Source organism: Amphiprion ocellaris, chromosome 16 (assembly GCF_022539595.1).
Source record: "Amphiprion ocellaris isolate individual 3 ecotype Okinawa chromosome 16, ASM2253959v1, whole genome shotgun sequence".
Classification (NCBI taxonomy): domain Eukaryota; kingdom Metazoa; phylum Chordata; class Actinopteri; family Pomacentridae; genus Amphiprion; species Amphiprion ocellaris.
Genome location: NC_072781.1, coordinates 17,082,373 through 17,100,038, shown reverse-complemented (window position 1 = coordinate 17,100,038; position 17,666 = coordinate 17,082,373). Strand labels below are relative to the sequence as shown.

At 42.4% G+C, this 17,666-nt stretch overlaps 2 protein-coding genes across 6 annotated transcripts; one reads left to right on the top strand and one right to left on the bottom strand.

The window, feature by feature from the left end:
* Positions 1-1,320: 1,320 nt before the first annotated feature.
* LOC111573711 (uncharacterized) lies at positions 1,321-3,686 on the top strand. 3 transcript variants are annotated; one of them, XM_055018791.1, is made up of 7 exons: positions 1,321-1,560; positions 1,678-1,862; positions 2,015-2,146; positions 2,277-2,402; positions 2,643-2,720; positions 2,870-3,054; positions 3,338-3,636. In XM_055018791.1, the coding sequence occupies exons 4-7, from the start codon at positions 2,379-2,381 to the stop codon at positions 3,345-3,347; spliced, it is 297 nt and encodes a 98-aa protein (XP_054874766.1). In that variant the 5' UTR covers positions 1,321-1,560; positions 1,678-1,862; positions 2,015-2,146; positions 2,277-2,378; the 3' UTR covers positions 3,348-3,636. The 3 variants fall into 3 exon arrangements, with proteins under 3 accessions (XP_054874766.1, XP_035807692.2, XP_023133767.2); XM_035951799.2 differs by having other exon boundaries at positions 1,321-1,862; positions 2,873-3,054; positions 3,338-3,686; XM_023277999.3 differs by having other exon boundaries at positions 1,321-1,862.
* Positions 3,687-9,845: 6,159 nt separating this feature from the next.
* Positions 9,846-16,930, bottom strand: gpr137ba (G protein-coupled receptor 137Ba). 3 transcript variants are annotated; one of them, XM_023278023.3, is made up of 7 exons: positions 16,209-16,930; positions 14,000-14,049; positions 13,667-13,889; positions 13,175-13,321; positions 10,987-11,115; positions 10,474-10,595; positions 9,846-10,352 (listed from the first exon to the last, which is right to left on the bottom strand). In XM_023278023.3, exons 1-7 carry the CDS (start codon positions 16,578-16,580, stop codon positions 10,253-10,255), a joined length of 1,143 nt encoding a protein of 380 aa, XP_023133791.1. In that variant the 5' UTR covers positions 16,581-16,930; the 3' UTR covers positions 9,846-10,252. The 3 variants fall into 3 exon arrangements, with proteins under 3 accessions (XP_023133791.1, XP_035807675.1, XP_023133790.1); XM_035951782.2 differs by having other exon boundaries at positions 9,846-10,367; positions 11,068-11,115; positions 16,209-16,929; XM_023278022.3 differs by having other exon boundaries at positions 9,846-10,367; positions 16,209-16,926.
* Between the last annotated feature and the right edge of the window lie 736 nt (positions 16,931-17,666).

Sequence of the window (17,666 nt, the reverse complement as noted above, 5' to 3'; positions counted from 1 at the left end):
CCTCTCCCTACTCCCTCTCCCCCTCCCTCTCCCTACTCCCTCTCCTCATCCACGCTAGTCCCCCTCCCTCCCCTCCTCGCTCTCTCCCCCTCCTCCCTGACTCCCTCCCCCCTACACGCTCCTCCCCCTCCCTCCCCCCTCTCCCTCTCCCCACTCCCCCTCCTCCTCCACGCTCCTCCTCCTCCCCCCTCCCTCTCCCTACTCCCTCTCCTCATCCACATGGATAGATTTTGTGGATGAGGAGAGGGAGTAGGGAGAGGTGGAGGACCACTCTCCCCCTCCTCCACCTCTCCCTACTCCCTCTCCTCATCCACGCTCCACGAGTTCAGTTGGAACCACCCAAAATCCATCCATGCATCCATCCATCCATCTGGAGCCTCTCCCAGCCGACTCATGACGAAGGCAGAGGGGGAGGGGGGGATGGAGTCGGGGGGAGGGGGAGAGGTGGGGGGGAGGAGCGTGTGGGGGGGGAGGGAGTAGGAGGACGACGGGGAGAGGGAGAGGGTGAGGAGGGGAGGGAGGGGGACTAGCGTGGATGAGGAGAAGGAGTACAAAGGGGGGGAGTAGGGAGGAGGAGCGTGGAGGAGGAGGGGGAGTGGGGAGGGGGGGAGGGAGGGGGAGGAGCGTGTACGGGGAGGGGGGGAGGGGGGAGGAGTGTGTAGGGGAGGGAGTTGGGGGAGGAGGGGGAGAGGGGGAGCGTGAAGGGGGAGGGGAGTACGGGGAGGAGCGTGAAGAGGGGAGGGAGAGGAGCGTAGAGGGGGAGAGGGAGTAGGAAGAGGAGGAAGAGAGGGAGTAGGGAGAGGTGGAGGAGGGGGAGAGAGAGAAGAGGGGAGGGAGGGGGACTAGCGTGGATGAGGAGAGGGAGTAGGGAGAGGTGGAGGAGGGGGACAGTGGTCCTCCACCTCTCCCTACTCCCTCTCCTCATCCACGCTAGTCCCCCTCCCTCCCCTCCTCCTCTCTCTCCCCCCTCCTCCTCTCTCTCCCCCCCCTCCTCTCCCTACACGCTCCCTACTTCCTCCCTCCTACTTCCTCCCTCCTACACGCTCCTCCCCCTCCCCCCCACCTCTCCCTACTCCCTCTCTCCCTCTATCCTCCTCTCCCTCCCCCCCCACACGCTCCTCCCCCCTCCCTCCACCCCTTTCCCCCTCCTCCCCCTACTTCCTCCCTCCTACACGCTCCTCCTTCCCCCCTCCCCCCTCCCTCTCCCTCTCCTCCTCCTCTCCCTCTCCTCTGCCTCTCTCCCCCTCCCTCTCCCCCTCCCTCTCTCTCTCTCCCTCTCCCTCTCCCCCTCCCCCTCCCCCTCCCTCTTCCTCTCCCTCTCCCTCTCCTCCTCCTCTCCCTACTCCTTCTCCTCATCCACGCTAGTCCCCCTCCTTTCCCCCCTCCAACGTTGCCCACAACCCAACCCCCATCTCTCCTCATCTTCTCGCTCCTCCATGGAGGAGTAACATGTGTGTCTGTGTCCCATCCTGGACCCACAGTGGAGTTCCACAGTGAATCACACTGGGAGCGGGGGAGGACGACTTCACGGGCCGCCACACAGTGGTGGCCCGTGACAAGGTAAGTGTTAGGTTTAGATTTTATATTTATCATACAAGAAGTTTTTAAATCTCCAAACAGGAGGTGATACATTTTCTGCAAGATTCTCACACGTTTTCCTGTTGTTGTTTTTTTCAGCCCCAACTTCTGATGGCCCCGGGACACAAAACTGAAAGAAGGACGAGAAGAAGACCCCAAAGATGAGACCCAGCTCCAGCAGACAGGTGAAGACGAGGAACCGAGCCCACCAGAGACGACCCTAGAGACGCCAACCAGCCTGCAATGAGACGACAGGACAACTTCATAAGGAGCAAAATGCACTGGTAATTTACATGTGCTTTAGAAAGAATCACCCCACAGATACTACATGTTTACCCAGTATATTTAGTATACTGCATATCGCTGACTGAGAAAATGTAGTTCTGTTAGAATCAATGGAAAAATCAACTTCCATGTATTTCTTTTTCCTATATAGCTGCTTCCTGGACACCAAATGATTTCAACAGGGATGGATCATCTAGGAGAAATAAGCCATTTCGAAGAAAAGATGATGGGAAACATGTCCAGGACCAGTGCATGAGACGTGAGACCACTCAACTAATACAAGGTGAGTCCATGGAGTGAACTGTCTCATTAGATACTTGATGTTAATATGAGCATATGCAGTTCTACGGCTCAAATGTAATTATTTATCTGTGATTTAATGAACCTTCTTGCTGTGTTTTTGCTCTCTTTAGAGCTCTCTCTCCAAGACACCCACTAAAATGTAGGATCAGATCAAGACAAGAAACTGGATAAGGAGCAGCCCCAGCATGTGAACTCAGACTAGGGAAGAGGGGATGCTGCTTATAGTGACACAAAAGGTGAGACGACAAAGAAATCTAATTCTGTTGTGCTTCACTATTTTGTGTATGTTGTGCCCTATAACAAAGGGCATCATCCATCCATTAGCTACACCTTTTGTCCTATATAGAGTTGCAGGGGCTACAAGTCACCAGTCCACCTCAGAGCAATCACAAAGAGACAGACAACCATTCACACTAACACTTCAGATTTAGTTTAGAATCACCAGTTAACCTTCTATGTATGTGTTTGGATTGCAGGAGGAAGTCGGAGTACAAAGCGAAAACCCCACACAGTCACAGAGAGAACGTGAAGAGGAAGAACCAGACGACCAGCAGGTTGGTACCAATATAAACACAATGAACCTGGTGACAGTGTATTGTTACATACTACTACTGAATGTGAATCTGAACATACTACTACTGAATGTGAATCTGACACACGTCTGTGATACTTTTCTTCCAAAATTGTTACTTCAAAATCTAAGAAGACAAAGAAACAGTTCGATCAGCCTCAGGACGATCGACAACAGAAGAAATGTGTCCGAGAACAGGAAGAAGATGACCAACAGCATCAAACAGAGAAGAAGAAGAAGACGAAGAAGACAAAGAAGAAGAAGAAGACAAAGAAGAAGAAGACGAAGAAGAAGAGAAGCTCCAGATTACTCCAAAGGTAAACTCCTCAAATGAAATGTGTTTACAGATAAAGTCATTTCAGTGGATGTCTTTACTAGACATAGATGCTGTGAATGACAGCCTCAACGCTACATTTACTTCATCGTTAGACTGTTGTTTTTTCTCTCCAATTGTAAATACACCAACCCAAGCTGCTGGGGGACTTCCCACGATGCACTGAGCACCTCCCCTCTCCTCATCTCCTCATCTCCTCTCCATACAGTTAGAAGCTAGATGCTACCATTGTATGTCACTAACTTTGTGTCTGGTCCTCTCTGCAGGTATCTCTAGATGTGGAGTTACGCATTTAGATCTGCTGTTCATGTTCTCTCCCTCCTCTGTACCCTCATCCCAAATGGAGGTTTTTTTTCAACTTCCCGGCAACGGGAAGTTTTTTTCCTCCATAATGCTACCAAATGTTGATCTGATCAAACAGCAATAAGAGAACCTTAAATAAAAAGTCAAAACAAAAGACATGTATCTGTTTGTTTAGAAGTTTGACATTATAGACCCTTCCTGTAATTTTAGGTTTTAAAGAACCTTATTCTATGATTAGAAATTCATGTTAGTCTGAGAAAAAAATCTGTTTTCAAGCCACTGGTTTCTCATACACACCTGTGACTCCTTCAAAAACACACTAGATAATGACATAAGCAAATGAAAATAATAAAGCAACTCAAATCACAAATAGAAAATATGAAATAAAATACATCCTAATCAGAGACACATCACCCACGACTACATGTCTCCTCCTCAATATGTTGTTTTCACTGAAGTCCAGAGGTTGAACAGGTGCAGCAGCTTCTGACCTGTGTGGACTGAGCTGAAATCAGTTCCAGGGCAACAAAAATCTGATTATTTTAAAGTACTGATTGTTTCCTCCTGTTACTCTCTGCTCTGTTTCATCTTGGATTCTAAACAATCCCATGGACTTTAATAGGTTGCTATGGTAAATACACATGTGCTACTTGATGGTTATGAGCAGGGTGGACATTTTATAAAAGTGGCTGCAAACATTCTGCAGGGTTATTCATTATTGGTGCACAATTCATTCACAACTGAAGCTATTTCTGAGGGATGTTTTTATCCTGTCAGTTTTTGTCTAAAATTAAAGCTTACATTTAGATGATATTTTGATGAGAGGGATTCATCTAATAATTTTGGTCATTCCACCGGGTGAATATTGTGTGTAATTTAAACTAAAATTTCTGCATCAGTTGATTGAAAACTAAAACTAGTCATACTAACTGTCATGTTCCTCGAATCACAGGCTGAGGAGGAGGAGTGGTGGCAATTTACCTCTCTAGCTTAAAAATGAACCAGAGACCTAAACCTAGTTACAGTTCATTTGAAAATCTTACTCTCAGTGTCTCTCATCCAGATTTGAAAGCTCAGAAACCAGTTTTATTTTTTGCTTTATATCGTCCTCCTGCTCCTTACTCTGAGTTTTTATTTCAATTCTCAGACTTTTTATCTGATTTAGTGCTCAGCTCAGATAAAGTGATTATTGTGGGTGACTTTAACATTCGTGTTGACGTGGACAGTGACAGCCTTACGACTGCTTTTAATTCAATATTAGACTCAATTGGGTTTTCTCAACATGTAAATAAACCAACTCATAGTTTTAATCACACCCTTGATCTCGTTCTGACTTATGGCATAGAAATCAACCAGTTAACAGTATTTCCCCGGAACCCTCTTCTTTCTGACCATTTTATGATAACATTTCAATTTACAACAATAGATTGTATCGGAGTTAAGAATAAATATCATGACAGTAGATGTCTGTCTGACAATTCGGTGACTAAATTTAAGGAAATAATACCCTCTCTCAGCCACAACATTCTGACCACTGACAGCAAACCCTCCCTCAGCAGGACAAGCTAAAACTGCTCAGGAAGGAGTGGTCCGAAGAACATGACAGAGCTAAGCTGTTCACCTGGGTTCCACACTCCCCATATCCAGGATCTGATTGAGCATCTGTGGGATGGTCCAGGATCAGCCTGGTCTAGGTAGGACCCACCCTGCAACCCATAGGACCCACAGAATCCACAGGACATCCCCAGAGGTTCTGATGAACCACTGGGTCAGAGGAGTTTTAGCAGCATAAAGGGACCAACACAGTATTAGTCAGGTGGTCAGAATGTTATACTGTTATATTGTCATGCTGATTATATGATCAGTAAATGCTACCATCAATTATAACGTCCACATTGATCAGAAAAAAACACAACTATCAGTTCATTCAGAAACTGTGGGGTTAAACCTAAAAACACAGACCTCAACAGCAGTTTGTTTCAAAGCAGAACACCAGCCAGTTTTCACTAAAGAAGCTTCCAGAGCAACAATTAAATGACAGTTTTGTTCTCATTAAGTTCAGAGTCAGCCAAAATAATGTATACACACATCAGGAAAAGAGCATTTTTTAAAAATAGATATTTCATTTGTATAAGTACTTCAACACATATAGATATCTCTTTCAAAGTTTGATTATAGTATGATAACTCTGTGTCCTGCAATATCTGACCACTGCAAAAGGAACAATCATGTTATGGACTGGGACGGGGCAAGAATCATCGGAACGGAAGAAAACAAACTGAAACGCTGGATTAAGGAGGCGATGGAGATCAGGAGGCGGGCGGAGAGAGCCATGAACAGGGACGGGGGAGGCTTCATGCTCTCCCACACCTGGGACACCATGCTCCAGAGGAAATAGGACTGCGGGGGATGTGGCATGCCTGGTGGGATGGCCGGGTCCATTGGGCTCACCACGACGTGCCATTACGGCGTGGGCGTGGTTGGCCCAGCATCTGGCGACTCTACTGGGCGTAGCAAATGCCAAATCTGCCGGCTGACACGTCACAGGCTGTCAGTGAGACGCTTCTGAGGAAGGCGACAGTGTTCGCCCAAACTGTCAAGAAGGTAATTAACATCTATCTATTCACCTAATGTCAGAAAAAAAAGAATCAGAAACTAAAGTTCTAACCAGTATCGTTGTTTTGTTGTACGTTAAGTCAGCGACTTGTGAAGAGTTGTGTTTTGTCGTGTTTGAGCGGTTGGTCCGGACGCGTTAGCTAGCTAAGCGGCTAAGTTAGCTAGCGGGCTAATTAACACAGGTGGCTAACTGACCGCTGAACACCTGTTAGTTGCTGCTGCAGCTGTCCGTCATTATTAGAATGACCTTCTCAACCTGTATTTCTCTGCTGTGTATTTTAGCTTTTAAAAAAGTTATTTTACTTTAAGGTTAACTGAAACCCGTTCAGCTGCACTGAAGCTTAACATTCAGCTGGTTTGGATTAAACCGCGCTTAACTTAACATTGCGCAACATTACCTCTCTCAATGCCCATAATTTCATTAAATTCCTTCTCTCTTCCACTGCTCAAGTTCAATCCAGTATATAAAGTGACATTAATAGTGAGTAAACTAACAACCAGCCATTGTATTTATTTATTATTGCATGTATTTGTAGTAAAACATGAGTTGAAACATCCTACTTTTGGATCTAGAACTACACAAGCCGTTCATTTTCAGTCACCTGATGAGTTAAACTCCCCTTTTTATGTGAGGTTGAAGCAGCAAGTCTGAGTAAACAAAGAAAGTTGTTTGTAATTTGCGATACCTGTTATCTCTGACTGAGGCTTTAGTTTTTGTTGAGCCCATTTACACTTAGAAACTTTGTTCAGGAAGATTTCTCAGTAGCTCAGAGGACAGGCTGCTTTTTATACAACCTTGTAAGAGAATGTCTGTCAATGCTTTCAGCAGAATTTAGAAACACAACACTTCCTAAACAGATATTTTGAGGCTGTGAGGTTGAACGTTTGAGAGCATATCAATGTGTATGTTTGTGGTCTTTCTGTTTCGAGGTGGAAGCTGAATTAGTGAGGATGACTCCTGCTCCTGTCATCTCTAAGCTCCTCACACATCTTTACCTGCACATGAGGAAAATCACTCCTGTAGAATGCAGGTATGTTTGTCATTATTATAAAAAGATGTTGCCTGGTGACCTGTCAGAAACCCATTACACAGAGTCAGCCAAAATAATGTTTACACACATCAGGAAGAGAAAAACTTGCATAAATATTTCAATACCAAATTTATTCAGACATCATGAGATTAATAAAAGTTATCTTTGGCCTCTACAATTACAAGAGGTGCTCAAAGTGGTGGCCACTGGCTTCCAGACATTTCTGTTGTGTTGTAGACGTCACTTGTTGATGCTCCATTCATGAGGGTAAATGCCATCTGTTGGGAAAACATCGTACAACAGGACACAGAGTTATCGTGATTTGATCAAACTTAGAAAGATGTATCTATATGTATAGAAGTACTTATGCAAATGAAATATTTATAAAAGTTTTTCTTTTCCTGATGTGTGTACATTATTTCGGCTGACTGACTCTGAACTTAATGAGAACAAAACTGTCATTTAATTGTTGCTCTGAAAGCTTCTTTAGTGAAAACTGGCTGGTGTTCTGCTTTGAAACAAACTGCTGTTGAAATTTTCCCTTTTATTTTAAAAAACATGTCAGTGAAAAGTATTTCTGAAAGCATTTGAGGCGAGAAATAATCTGTGCAGCAGCTGAATCTGTCCTCGTTTTAGGTCACCGATGCCTAGTTTAGAAGTTTGAGGACAGTTTCACGATGCGTGGGATCTCCGCACGCCACATCCAATTTGCACAAAGTAGAAGTCAGTCTACTTTATGCAAATGAGCTGCAGCCCTCTCCAGGTAAACACACCGGATCGCAGCGGGAAACGCACCGCAACCGGACCAGCATGCCACATGCAGCGCATTTCCAGCTGCGATCCGGTGTGTTTACCTGGAGAGGGCTGCAGCTCATTTGCATAGAGTAGACTGGACTCCGGCGTGCGGAGATTAGGTAGGGGGTTAAAAATATATATATATATCGGATAAATCGTGAAACGGGATTTTTTTGTGAAAAAATCAGAGATTTTTGTTTTAGGCCATATCGCCCAGCCCTATATCAGAGTATTATGAAATAAAGTCTCAGGATCCACAGCTTGTTATTACCATGCATTATAATTATTATTATTATTATTATGAAATATAAATGGTAATCTATAGTGAAAGGCAATATAGCATTCTCATAATGTTCTAAATCAATATACTAGAATAAACAGACATTTTAAAAATGCAAAATTCAAAAGTTATATGGAAAAGTGGACATGCAGTCCTGTGAAACAATAATTACATCTCATGAAAATTAAAATGATTTTTTTTTTTTTTTTTTTTTTACATTTTTGATAAAGCACCTGATCCTCCTTTAAGGTGATATACTCAAATAAGTGTATGAAATTGACATTGTCATCATTTAAATAAACCAAAATCAGTTGCATGGAAAAAGTGAGTACATTTTTCGCATTATCAAATACATCAAATCAGAAGGGGTTCCAGATTAAGTGCCAGTAATTCAAACCTCCTGAAGGAGTGACAGCTGGAACCTGTCTTATTTAAACATTTTAACCTCCAGGGCCTGCTGTTCTCTTTGCTATTAATGCGTGTGTTGTCACCATGAATAGATCTAATGAGCTCTCAACAGTCGTCAAAAATAAAAGGTTGCTGATGACTCTGAGTCTGTCAAGGGATTTAAAAAAAGATCTCAGAATACAAATGGTCTGATATGAATCATTCCACTGTGAAGGGAATCCTCTACAAGTGGAGTAAAACTTACACAATCACTTTATTTTCCACCAAATTCAGCTCAAGAGTAGCCATTCTTATGCAGAAAGAAAAAGACCCTCAAGAGCCCCAGAATTTTATCCCAGGATCTACAGGTAACTGCTGCAACCGTTGGTGTCAAAGTGTTTGCATCTTCAGTCAGAAAGAGATTACGCTTATTTGACCTGCATGGGAGGTTTGCCAGGAAAAAAAACTTTGCCATTCAAAGAGAACATTAGAGCAAAACATAGAGGCAAAGACCTTTGAAAAGCCTTTTGGATGGAGTTGTTTGGCAGTTTGCAGACCAAAGTCGACCTTTCAGGAGAAGAACTTCATACCGACTGTGAAGAAGGTGGTGGAAATGTTGTGATTTGGAATTTGCTTTCCTGCCTGAGGGACTGGGCAGCGTACACACTGATTTAACTATGAATTCTGCATCACAACAAAGAGTGCTTGAAAATAATGTGTCTGAAAGTTGATCCCGAAGGGAACCTTTCAGCAGGATGATAATCTTAAACGCACTAACAAATCCACTAAGAAAAGGCTCTAAAATAGGAAACGGAGGGTTATGGAATGAGCCAGTCATTACAAAACATTGAACTGTTGTGGAGAGATTTCAAACAAGAAGTACATGCAGAAAACCCTCAAGGATCTTTCAAAAGAAGGATTTTTTTTTTTTTTGCCAGACTAGTGGACAATTATGCAAAACACCTACAAGAAATGGTTTCTGCTAAATGGAGCACTACCACTTCCAAGACCAGAGTGCTCTTATTTTTTCCATAGAAAATTATTTCATCTATTCATATTTTTATTGAGTAATGACTGAAAAAGATCACTCTCCCTTTTTTGTTCAAGCATGTCGCCTTTTTCTGTGGGCACTGAGTCAAAGAAGATCAAATGTTTGCATCTGCAAATATGTCAAAAAATCCCATTTCTACCTAACTGCATAAAATGTCATAAATGCAAATCTGAAGCTGTATTTGCTTTTTAAAGTGTAAAAATATGTCATTTTGGCAGTTTGAGAGCCATGTAGAACTGTCTATAAAACACAGGCAACCCACTCTGCTTTTATCCTTTGGGTGCTGGTGTGATATTAAAAAATTAACAGCATTTTTAGAACATTTAAACTTGTTTTAATATGAATTAAATGAATATCTCCTCTATATGAACTAATCTGTATGAAAAAGAACACCATTGACAGTACATAAAATAGTAATACAGTACATATTACAAAGGTCAGGAAATATATTAAGCCGTATTCAATATAAACTATACAATGAAAAATGTTTAAGAGCAGAACTTTGTACAAGGAGTGTGCAAAACTATAGTCCCATCACTGGGTCTGTATATACTGACCAAAGTCTGTTAGTTCTTTTCTACACAAAACAGAAAACTGAATGTATGAAGTGGAGGGAGACGTTCGTCCCCATGTGCCTCGGTCTGGAACAGAGACTGTGCAAAAATATACAAAAGAAAACTGAAGCCACAGGTCAGCAGGAGTCACTGATGAGCTCCGGTCAGTAGTGGCTGAGCTCCTCTGGAGGAAGAGGGAGGTTGTAGCTGTCGTCTCCTCCGATGTAGGCGCTGATGCCGCTGCTTTGGCTCCCCCACTCGTAGCTGTCGGCAGCCAGGCTGGAGAATTAATAAACAACGTCCATTTAAATGGCTCTCTGAATTTAGACACATTCCTGATTCATGTACAGCAGTTTTCTGGAGAACAGCTGGTCGGTGTTTGTACCTGGCTTGGATGTTCTGAGGCATGACGCTCCACGCCAGGTCATCATCGCTGTCATAACGTCGCGGGTTGTCAAAGAAATACGCCCGAGAGGAGAAGACGTGACCGGGGAGGCCAGAGCCGCTCTGCAGGACGAGAGAGACACAAAAACAAGACGGTAAATGTAAGATATCAGAGTGAACTACAGTAATATCTCACATGACTACGTTACACATTACTTGAGGCAATGACTCCCAACCTGTTTGCTTTATGAGCTCTTGAAATAAACCAATATCCTCCTCAGACACTACACAGTCTATTACTTGTGAGCACTTCCAACAACAGTGGTATTTCCCCCTTAAATTGTCCAATTTGGCTGAATTCTCTATGGCTGAAACAACCTAAGTGTCCAGTTTTTCAGAAGAAAAAAACTAAAATTGACACTTTATTATAGCTGAACTACTAACTTCTTTTTAAATAAATCCTCCTCTAACCTACAGGTTGGGAGCCGCCGGCTCAGACTAACTGCTGGCTCACCCTGTCTAGATTCGGCTGTCGAACTCTAAAGAAGAAAACCACAAGAGAAGTGGGGAGAAGCTCCCATACAAACAAAATCACCCCGAAGACGATGTAGCCAGTGTCGCCCAGAGTTGACTGTAAATCCGCCTGAAAGAAACAACAATGTTATTATTACACAACACTCCAGCAGCTCTTTAATACGGTGATGAAGATTTCAAAAACATATTAGTTACACCTTTCCCCTTAAATAAACTATGACCATGTTATAGCAAAGACGCGAAGAGGTGAGCTTTCTTAAAATGTGAACATAAGTCCAAGTAAACCCCAGAAACTGGTCTGAACAGTCAGACACAGCAAGATGATATTTTTCATATAAATCATCAAATTACTTACAGGAATACTTTAGAAAATAGGCTTATTGGGGTTCTTGCATAGAGTGAGACTCTCTAGTTCAGTAGCCAGTTAGCAATGCTTAGCTTGTAACTCTATAAAACCAGTATTTGTCATTTTTTTCATACTCTGATTGTTGTCATTTTTTTTTTTAAAAAAGGGTAATAAGGTGTTAAGGTGTGAACTTTAGAGATATTGGGAGCAGATTTTAATACAAAGGAATGTACCATGAGATCAGCATAGCACACAATAAAGGCTTTAAACTGAAATATCAGTATTGAGCTAAAATGAATACAGACAGTTCACAACAAAACAAAAGTTTGCAATGACAGTCGGCATAATTAGGGATTATATTAACTGGGGCCCACCGGAGCTAAAACCGCACCTCCTGAATCTGAATTGAGCCCTGTTGCAGCTCATCATGACCACATTACTTCAAGCATGAAATGATCTAATCCCCTAAATATTTTTTTAAAAGGCAACAGTCAGCCTAATTATGAAAATAGTGCCTTAAAGTTGTTGTAGATATTTTAGTCATGTCTTGTGCAAAGCTATGTCCAGAATGTGATAATGCTGTACAGAATGGATGGAAAAAAGTTACTGCAACTCCCTATTATTGGGTATTCCACAAAAATCTCTCTCCCACCTCCAACTGATCCAGAACACAGCAGCTAGGCTTCTTACTGGTTTTAACAGACGACATCACATCTCCCCTGTTCTAGCTTCCCTCCACTGGCTCCCTGGTTTTTTTTTGCTGATCACTTTTAAAGCTTGCCAGGGCCTTGTTCCTGGCTATATTTTAGACATGCTAACTCCCTACGTCCCCTCGCACAGCCTTATATCCTCAGGTGGGTCCCTCCTAGTTTTTCCAAAGTCGAGGCTTAGATGCAAGGGTGACCGGGCCTTCTCCATCAGGGCCCCTCGGGTTTGGAACGACCTGCCTAAGGAGATAAGGCTCACCCAATCAGTAGATTCTTATAAATCACTTCTTATAAATCACTCGTCTTCCTGTAAAGTTCTCTTTTATTTCTCTTTTATCACTAAGTTCTACCTGTCAAAGCACTTTGAGAATGTTCTTCTGAAAGGTGCTATACAAATAAAGTTATTATTATTATTAAAAAGAGAGAGTAATGTTTCCTTCCATGCAAATTGTAATAATGTAGTCTATTTGAATATTGGTATTTACATTTAGGGTGTTGTATTGTTGCCATTTGGGACTTCACAGAGCTTCAAGGAGGGTATTTTTCTTGAAAGTTCACAAAAAATGTAAATCATAAATGAGAATGTTGTCTCTTCCCACTTTCATTTGAGAAATCTGAGTCTAAATTTTCACTTAAACCATGAAGGTGAAATGAATTTAGTTTGAAAAATATTACTGTAACTATTATTTTCAGTCATTATTCTGGACAATCCACATCCACAGAACTATGTGTGCAGTTTTCACTAGAACTACTGTCCTCTGACTGAAGAAATAGTTCCTAATTCTCCTGCCTGTAGTCTGCTCTGTGACCCCTGACCTCAACGGACAAGAGATCATCTAAATCCCAATTTAGCCCCTGGGAATAATGTGCTGTTCTTGGCTTCTGTCCATATTGATAATCAGTAAATCGGACTTGTTTCCTTTTTTATCCAGAGTTCCTGCAGTCGTGAGGAACATGAGGTTGCCAGGTAACCAGGAGAATCTCATTATGCTAAGCTAACTCTCACTTCATATTTACTGTAATTCATCGCATCTAACTCACTGAGAAGGATATGAAGTACTTTTCACTACAAGCTGAAGTGTTTCTTTGTGGCGGTGCACCCTCTGGTGACTCACCTGGTCTGAAACGTTGTACCAGTCGTAGTCAAAAGAGTTGATGCTTTTGTTTGACAGTCCCAGGACGACCAGATTGTAGCAGGCCCTGGATGCATAGAGGAGGATGACGATGGCTCCTATAACCGTCACCTGGCACACCGATGTCCCCTGAACAGTTTGAAGAGTCGCGTTATGATGATACATCTCAAGCATATGTTCACATTTGAAACGAGACGTAATCTGGTGAAAACATCCGTGAAATCATGTAAATACTACATGTACGCTGATGAAAAATAGGTCATTTGGTTGGTTAGGGTGAGATAACATACTGTACAGAACAGACGCATTGCTGTACAGTCAGTCATGCACAAGAGGCACACTGTGTTGCCAGGGAACAATCACAAAGCAGGAACGATGTGTAGAATAAAGTAAATCAAAAGCCAGTGACTTTAAAAGCTATTACTGACACCATTCGTAGCATTCTTCTCTCCATAGAGAACCAGGAAGTCTCACCTTGGACTCCAGGTAAATGTTGGCCAGTGACATCTTGGCGATCTTGTAAAGACATAAAGAGAGCGAGATGGCACACAAAACGAAAAGTGTGTCGTTGATTGCGACTCTCACTAAGACGATGGTGTGAGCTTCTGCAGCGGACATCCTCACCAGCAGGGCACAAACTAAATTCACCACTAAAAACACCAGGCTGATGAAGAGGAAGAGGAGGTACAGTGGCAGCCTATTGGAAACACAACCCCCCCCCCCCGCAAAAATACTATCAAATGAACTGAAAATCCAATCCAGTAAATGAATGATCTTCATCTACTAAAGCTCACTGTCTGGTCTTACCTGTACCTCAGAAGTTCTGGTGAATACTTGGATTTGGCCTTGAAAACAACCTGCCAAAAGAAAGCAAACAGTGCATCATGCAAATGTGTCATGCTTTTACGGTAGGCTGATTTCACTTCTGTATTCTTGGTCTTTGAAAAGCTTCTTATGAAAGAGGAACCTCGCAGCAGGGTTTCAAACTTCACAGTGGTCACACAGCAGCACAGGGCCACAAAGATTTGAGCCTCACTGTCAATTCGCAACTGTGACTCACATCGGCGCAAGAGGATTATGCTAAAAATAAAGCTTCAGGCAGCAGCCAGAGCAGCTATTATTTGATATGTGGATTATGTAAGCAGTTGAAGAAATGATTCAGTGCATCACACTTTGTGGTCGATCTGAATAAGAGTCTGTTACACTGATAGCAACAGGTAGCTCACTGGATGGTATAGTAGAATCCTGCTTGTTAAGTCATATGAGAGACTTTTAGAGGCAGAACAAGTGTAATAGTTGCAGTAGGTGACCAATAATTCAGTGTTACCATCAAACAACCTTCACTTAACTTGGATCCTGAAAAATTCATATTGTTATTATCAATATAGTTTGATTTTTAGAGGGAAACTGTAAAGACAAACATAAGACTAGAGCACAGTTTATTGTTCAATACTTCAATTTGATGACATTTTCTATTAGATGAAAAATATTTCTATCTAGAGCTGAAATGACTACTTAACTCATTTATTAGTGAGTTATTTCTCTGAAGCATCAGAGCTTTCTCTCATTTTACAGACCCAGTCATTCATCCCAAATCAAAAATAATAGAAACAATCACAGTGCTCTAGTTGCATAATTTTACAATCAAAATTAGAATTTTAATAAGACCATTACATAACCCTAGTGCAAGTTTTAAAGCTGTTACTTTAATAGCTGCATGTCTAATTATCCTTTTACTGCACAGTTACTGGAAGTCATTTTAGATTTTGTACAGTATAGTTGCATAATACCAAGGAACTAGATCACATGAGGACAGAGATCCCCTCCATGCCTGACATGTGAAAGTTTTTGACAAGGAATGATTATTTAGGTCACTACAGGTAATAACTAGAGCTGCAAGAAATAAGCAATAAGTTGTCAACTAGTAAATTAACGACAAACTATCCTGATAATTGACTAACTCGTCTGAGTGATTTTTTTAAAAAGGGAAAATTCTTCAGTTCTTTCTGATTTCTTTCCTCCTCTATGATGGCAGACTGATTGTCTCAGGCTTTGGGAAACACTGATTGACATTTTTCACCATTTTCTGCATTTTACAGACCGAACAACTAATCAATTAATCAAGAAAACAATCAACATGTTAATCGATAATGAAAATAATCATAAAAAGTTCAATTACATTATTAAAATATACTAAAATGGCATGTGATTTCTCTTGCTAAAAAAAATCCAGAATCTTATTTTATTTGTCTCTTACTTCACTGAAAGTCTATTCTCTTTGTATCTCTCTGTATTTACACTCTTTGTATCTGTTAGTGTCTGTATGTAACCTCGTGTTTCCACATCACGTGTGGAAGATGCACACTGAACCATAACCTGTTGAACATGTCACAAAATCCTGCTCACATGTACATAAGCTCAGAGAAACCTCCCCTTCATCAATGAGCATGAAGACAACCTTTGTGAATCCATTTCTGCATAGGCAAGCTCAAACATTTTAGCAATCCAACAGTAAGTTAGAGACACCTTTAAGTGGAGGACAGTCCTTTAAAAGTCAAACAAGCCGGGTAGTACTGACAGTAAATATATTCTTAAAAAAATAATGTTTGGCCTCAAGAAAAAAGTTAATGCAACAGATTATGTTAATCTATTTGAGTTATGGCAACTTCTAATGAAATTATGTTCAGCCAACAAACTTTATTGAGTTAGGATAGTTAGCCTTTGTTCTATAATCAGTTATTTTTATGTATGAGTCTTAACTGTCTGGAACTGTCCCGGCATGTTTAGATTGACGAATCATTTAATTGAGCTAATTAAAGGCAGAAATTAGAGTTTAAGTCGCACAATATTAAGCTCATTCTAATAAAAACAATGTTTGCAACTTGCATAGTTAATCTGAAAACAACAAATGTGATTTTTTTTCTTTTCCTTTTATCCTGTAACCATGCATTATACATTTAGGTGGTGGGGACTGGTCCCTTGGGTGACCTTTCTGGGTGTCATCCTGTGAACTCACCTGTGCAAAGTACAGGTTCATGAGGCTGAGGGTGAAGAACTGCAGGCAGACAGGGAAGCAGTAGAGCAGCCAGAAGGGGAAGGGCCCCAGAGTGTTGGCTGTCACAAAGTTCCTGAAGTAGAAGGAGAAGAGGACGGTGCGCAGCGCCGACCACAGCAGGCACAGGAACAGGAATACCGTCTGGTAGCTGAAGCGCTTGTGTCGGTACCGGAGCACCAGCCAGAGCTGCACGTAGATGAAGATGAAGAGGAGGGAGTAGAAGACGGTGTACACCACCGTCAGGCCCAGAGTCACGTAGGGGGGCACGGCCGGGCTCAGGGTGGGCAGGGGCGGCTGCTCCATCGGCTCCTTCTCCTCCACCAGGGCCTCCATGACCTGCTGGCCGGAGGAGGAGGGGAGCGCAGCGGCGAGGGAGGCTGATCTGCTGCCGGTCTGTCGCTGCTCAGCCCCCGGCCGAGGAGAAGTGAGAGCCGAAACCCAGAGAAAGAGGAAGAAGCTGCTGCGGATGGGGCTGTCAGGGAGCGAAAACAAGCCCAGCTTCCTGCAGCAGAGCCGGAGACAGTCGGAGAGCGAAGCACATGATCAGAGCTGAGAATGAGCCGTTTGTCAGGAGTAGCGGCGGGTAGGAAGCTGCTCAGGGCTGCAGCTCGGAGCTCCGTGGCAGGACCGGCCCCCTCCAGCTTCCTCCAGCCTCATCCAGCCTCCTCCTCCAGCCTCCTCCTCCATCCCTCTCCCCTCCCTGCGCTCATTACGCGCCGCTACGCAGCAGCTGACGCACGCTGCTGTACCTTTAACCCTGTGATGGGGCTTCCCACAGGAGGCCACCGCACTCTTATTTACCTTCATTTTACTCAGATGTATGAAAAAATATAATCACAATCATCACGCAAAGAAAACAAAAGTGACCATATGACGCTGGAAACTCAGTGAATAAAGTGGGTGTATGAGGTACAGTTAATTATCACATCAACTAAACTGAACAGCCTCATAGTTTCACTTCCTGTAACTACATTTTAGAGTCAGTTAATAGATGTTTTAAGTAGCAGTCCAGTTGCAGTTACAGTGATTTTTATTTGACCAGTAGATTTCTTCAGTAGGGTCCTGGTTGGAAATGATATAAACTAGTGGCTGAACTTTTCCCACCCATCTTTTGTTCCTTTTTTCTACCATGTCCTCAGTTATCAGTGATCAATGCCAACACATTAATCAAACAGTTCTTAAAACTTCTACACATTTTCTATGAAACTACAGTAAAATACTGGCATCTGCTGTCACCACCACTTCATCTTATTTCAGTGTTACTCTTGTAATTTACTTAAAATGTAAATACATGTGTTATAGATAGGATAGGTTTAAATGCTACTTTAAGGAATTAAGGATTTAGTTTATATAAATCAGTTCATCAAATTATCACAAAGTACTGGGCACAAGTGAGCTCTTTGAGGTCCTTTGGCTGTA

Excerpts from the sequence above, each read along its gene's own strand:
- LOC111573711 (XM_055018791.1), top strand. The coding sequence starts at position 2,379 with ATGCTGCTTATAGTGACACAAAAG. Across the intron at positions 2,403-2,642 it reads TGCTTATAGTGACACAAAAG|GAGGAAGTCGGAGTACAAAG; the intron begins GTGAGACGACAA and ends TTTGGATTGCAG. Across the intron at positions 2,721-2,869 it reads AAGAACCAGACGACCAGCAG|AAGACAAAGAAACAGTTCGA; the intron begins GTTGGTACCAAT and ends TCAAAATCTAAG.
- gpr137ba (XM_023278022.3), bottom strand. The coding sequence starts at position 16,580 with ATGGAGGCCCTGGTGGAGGAGAAGGAGCCGATGGAGCAGCCGCCCCTG. Across the intron at positions 11,116-13,174 it reads GGTACAACGTTTCAGACCAG|GCGGATTTACAGTCAACTCT; the intron begins GTGAGTCACCAG and ends TGTTTCTTTCAG. Across the intron at positions 10,368-10,473 it reads CCTCAGAACATCCAAGCCAG|CCTGGCTGCCGACAGCTACG; the intron begins GTACAAACACCG and ends TTAATTCTCCAG.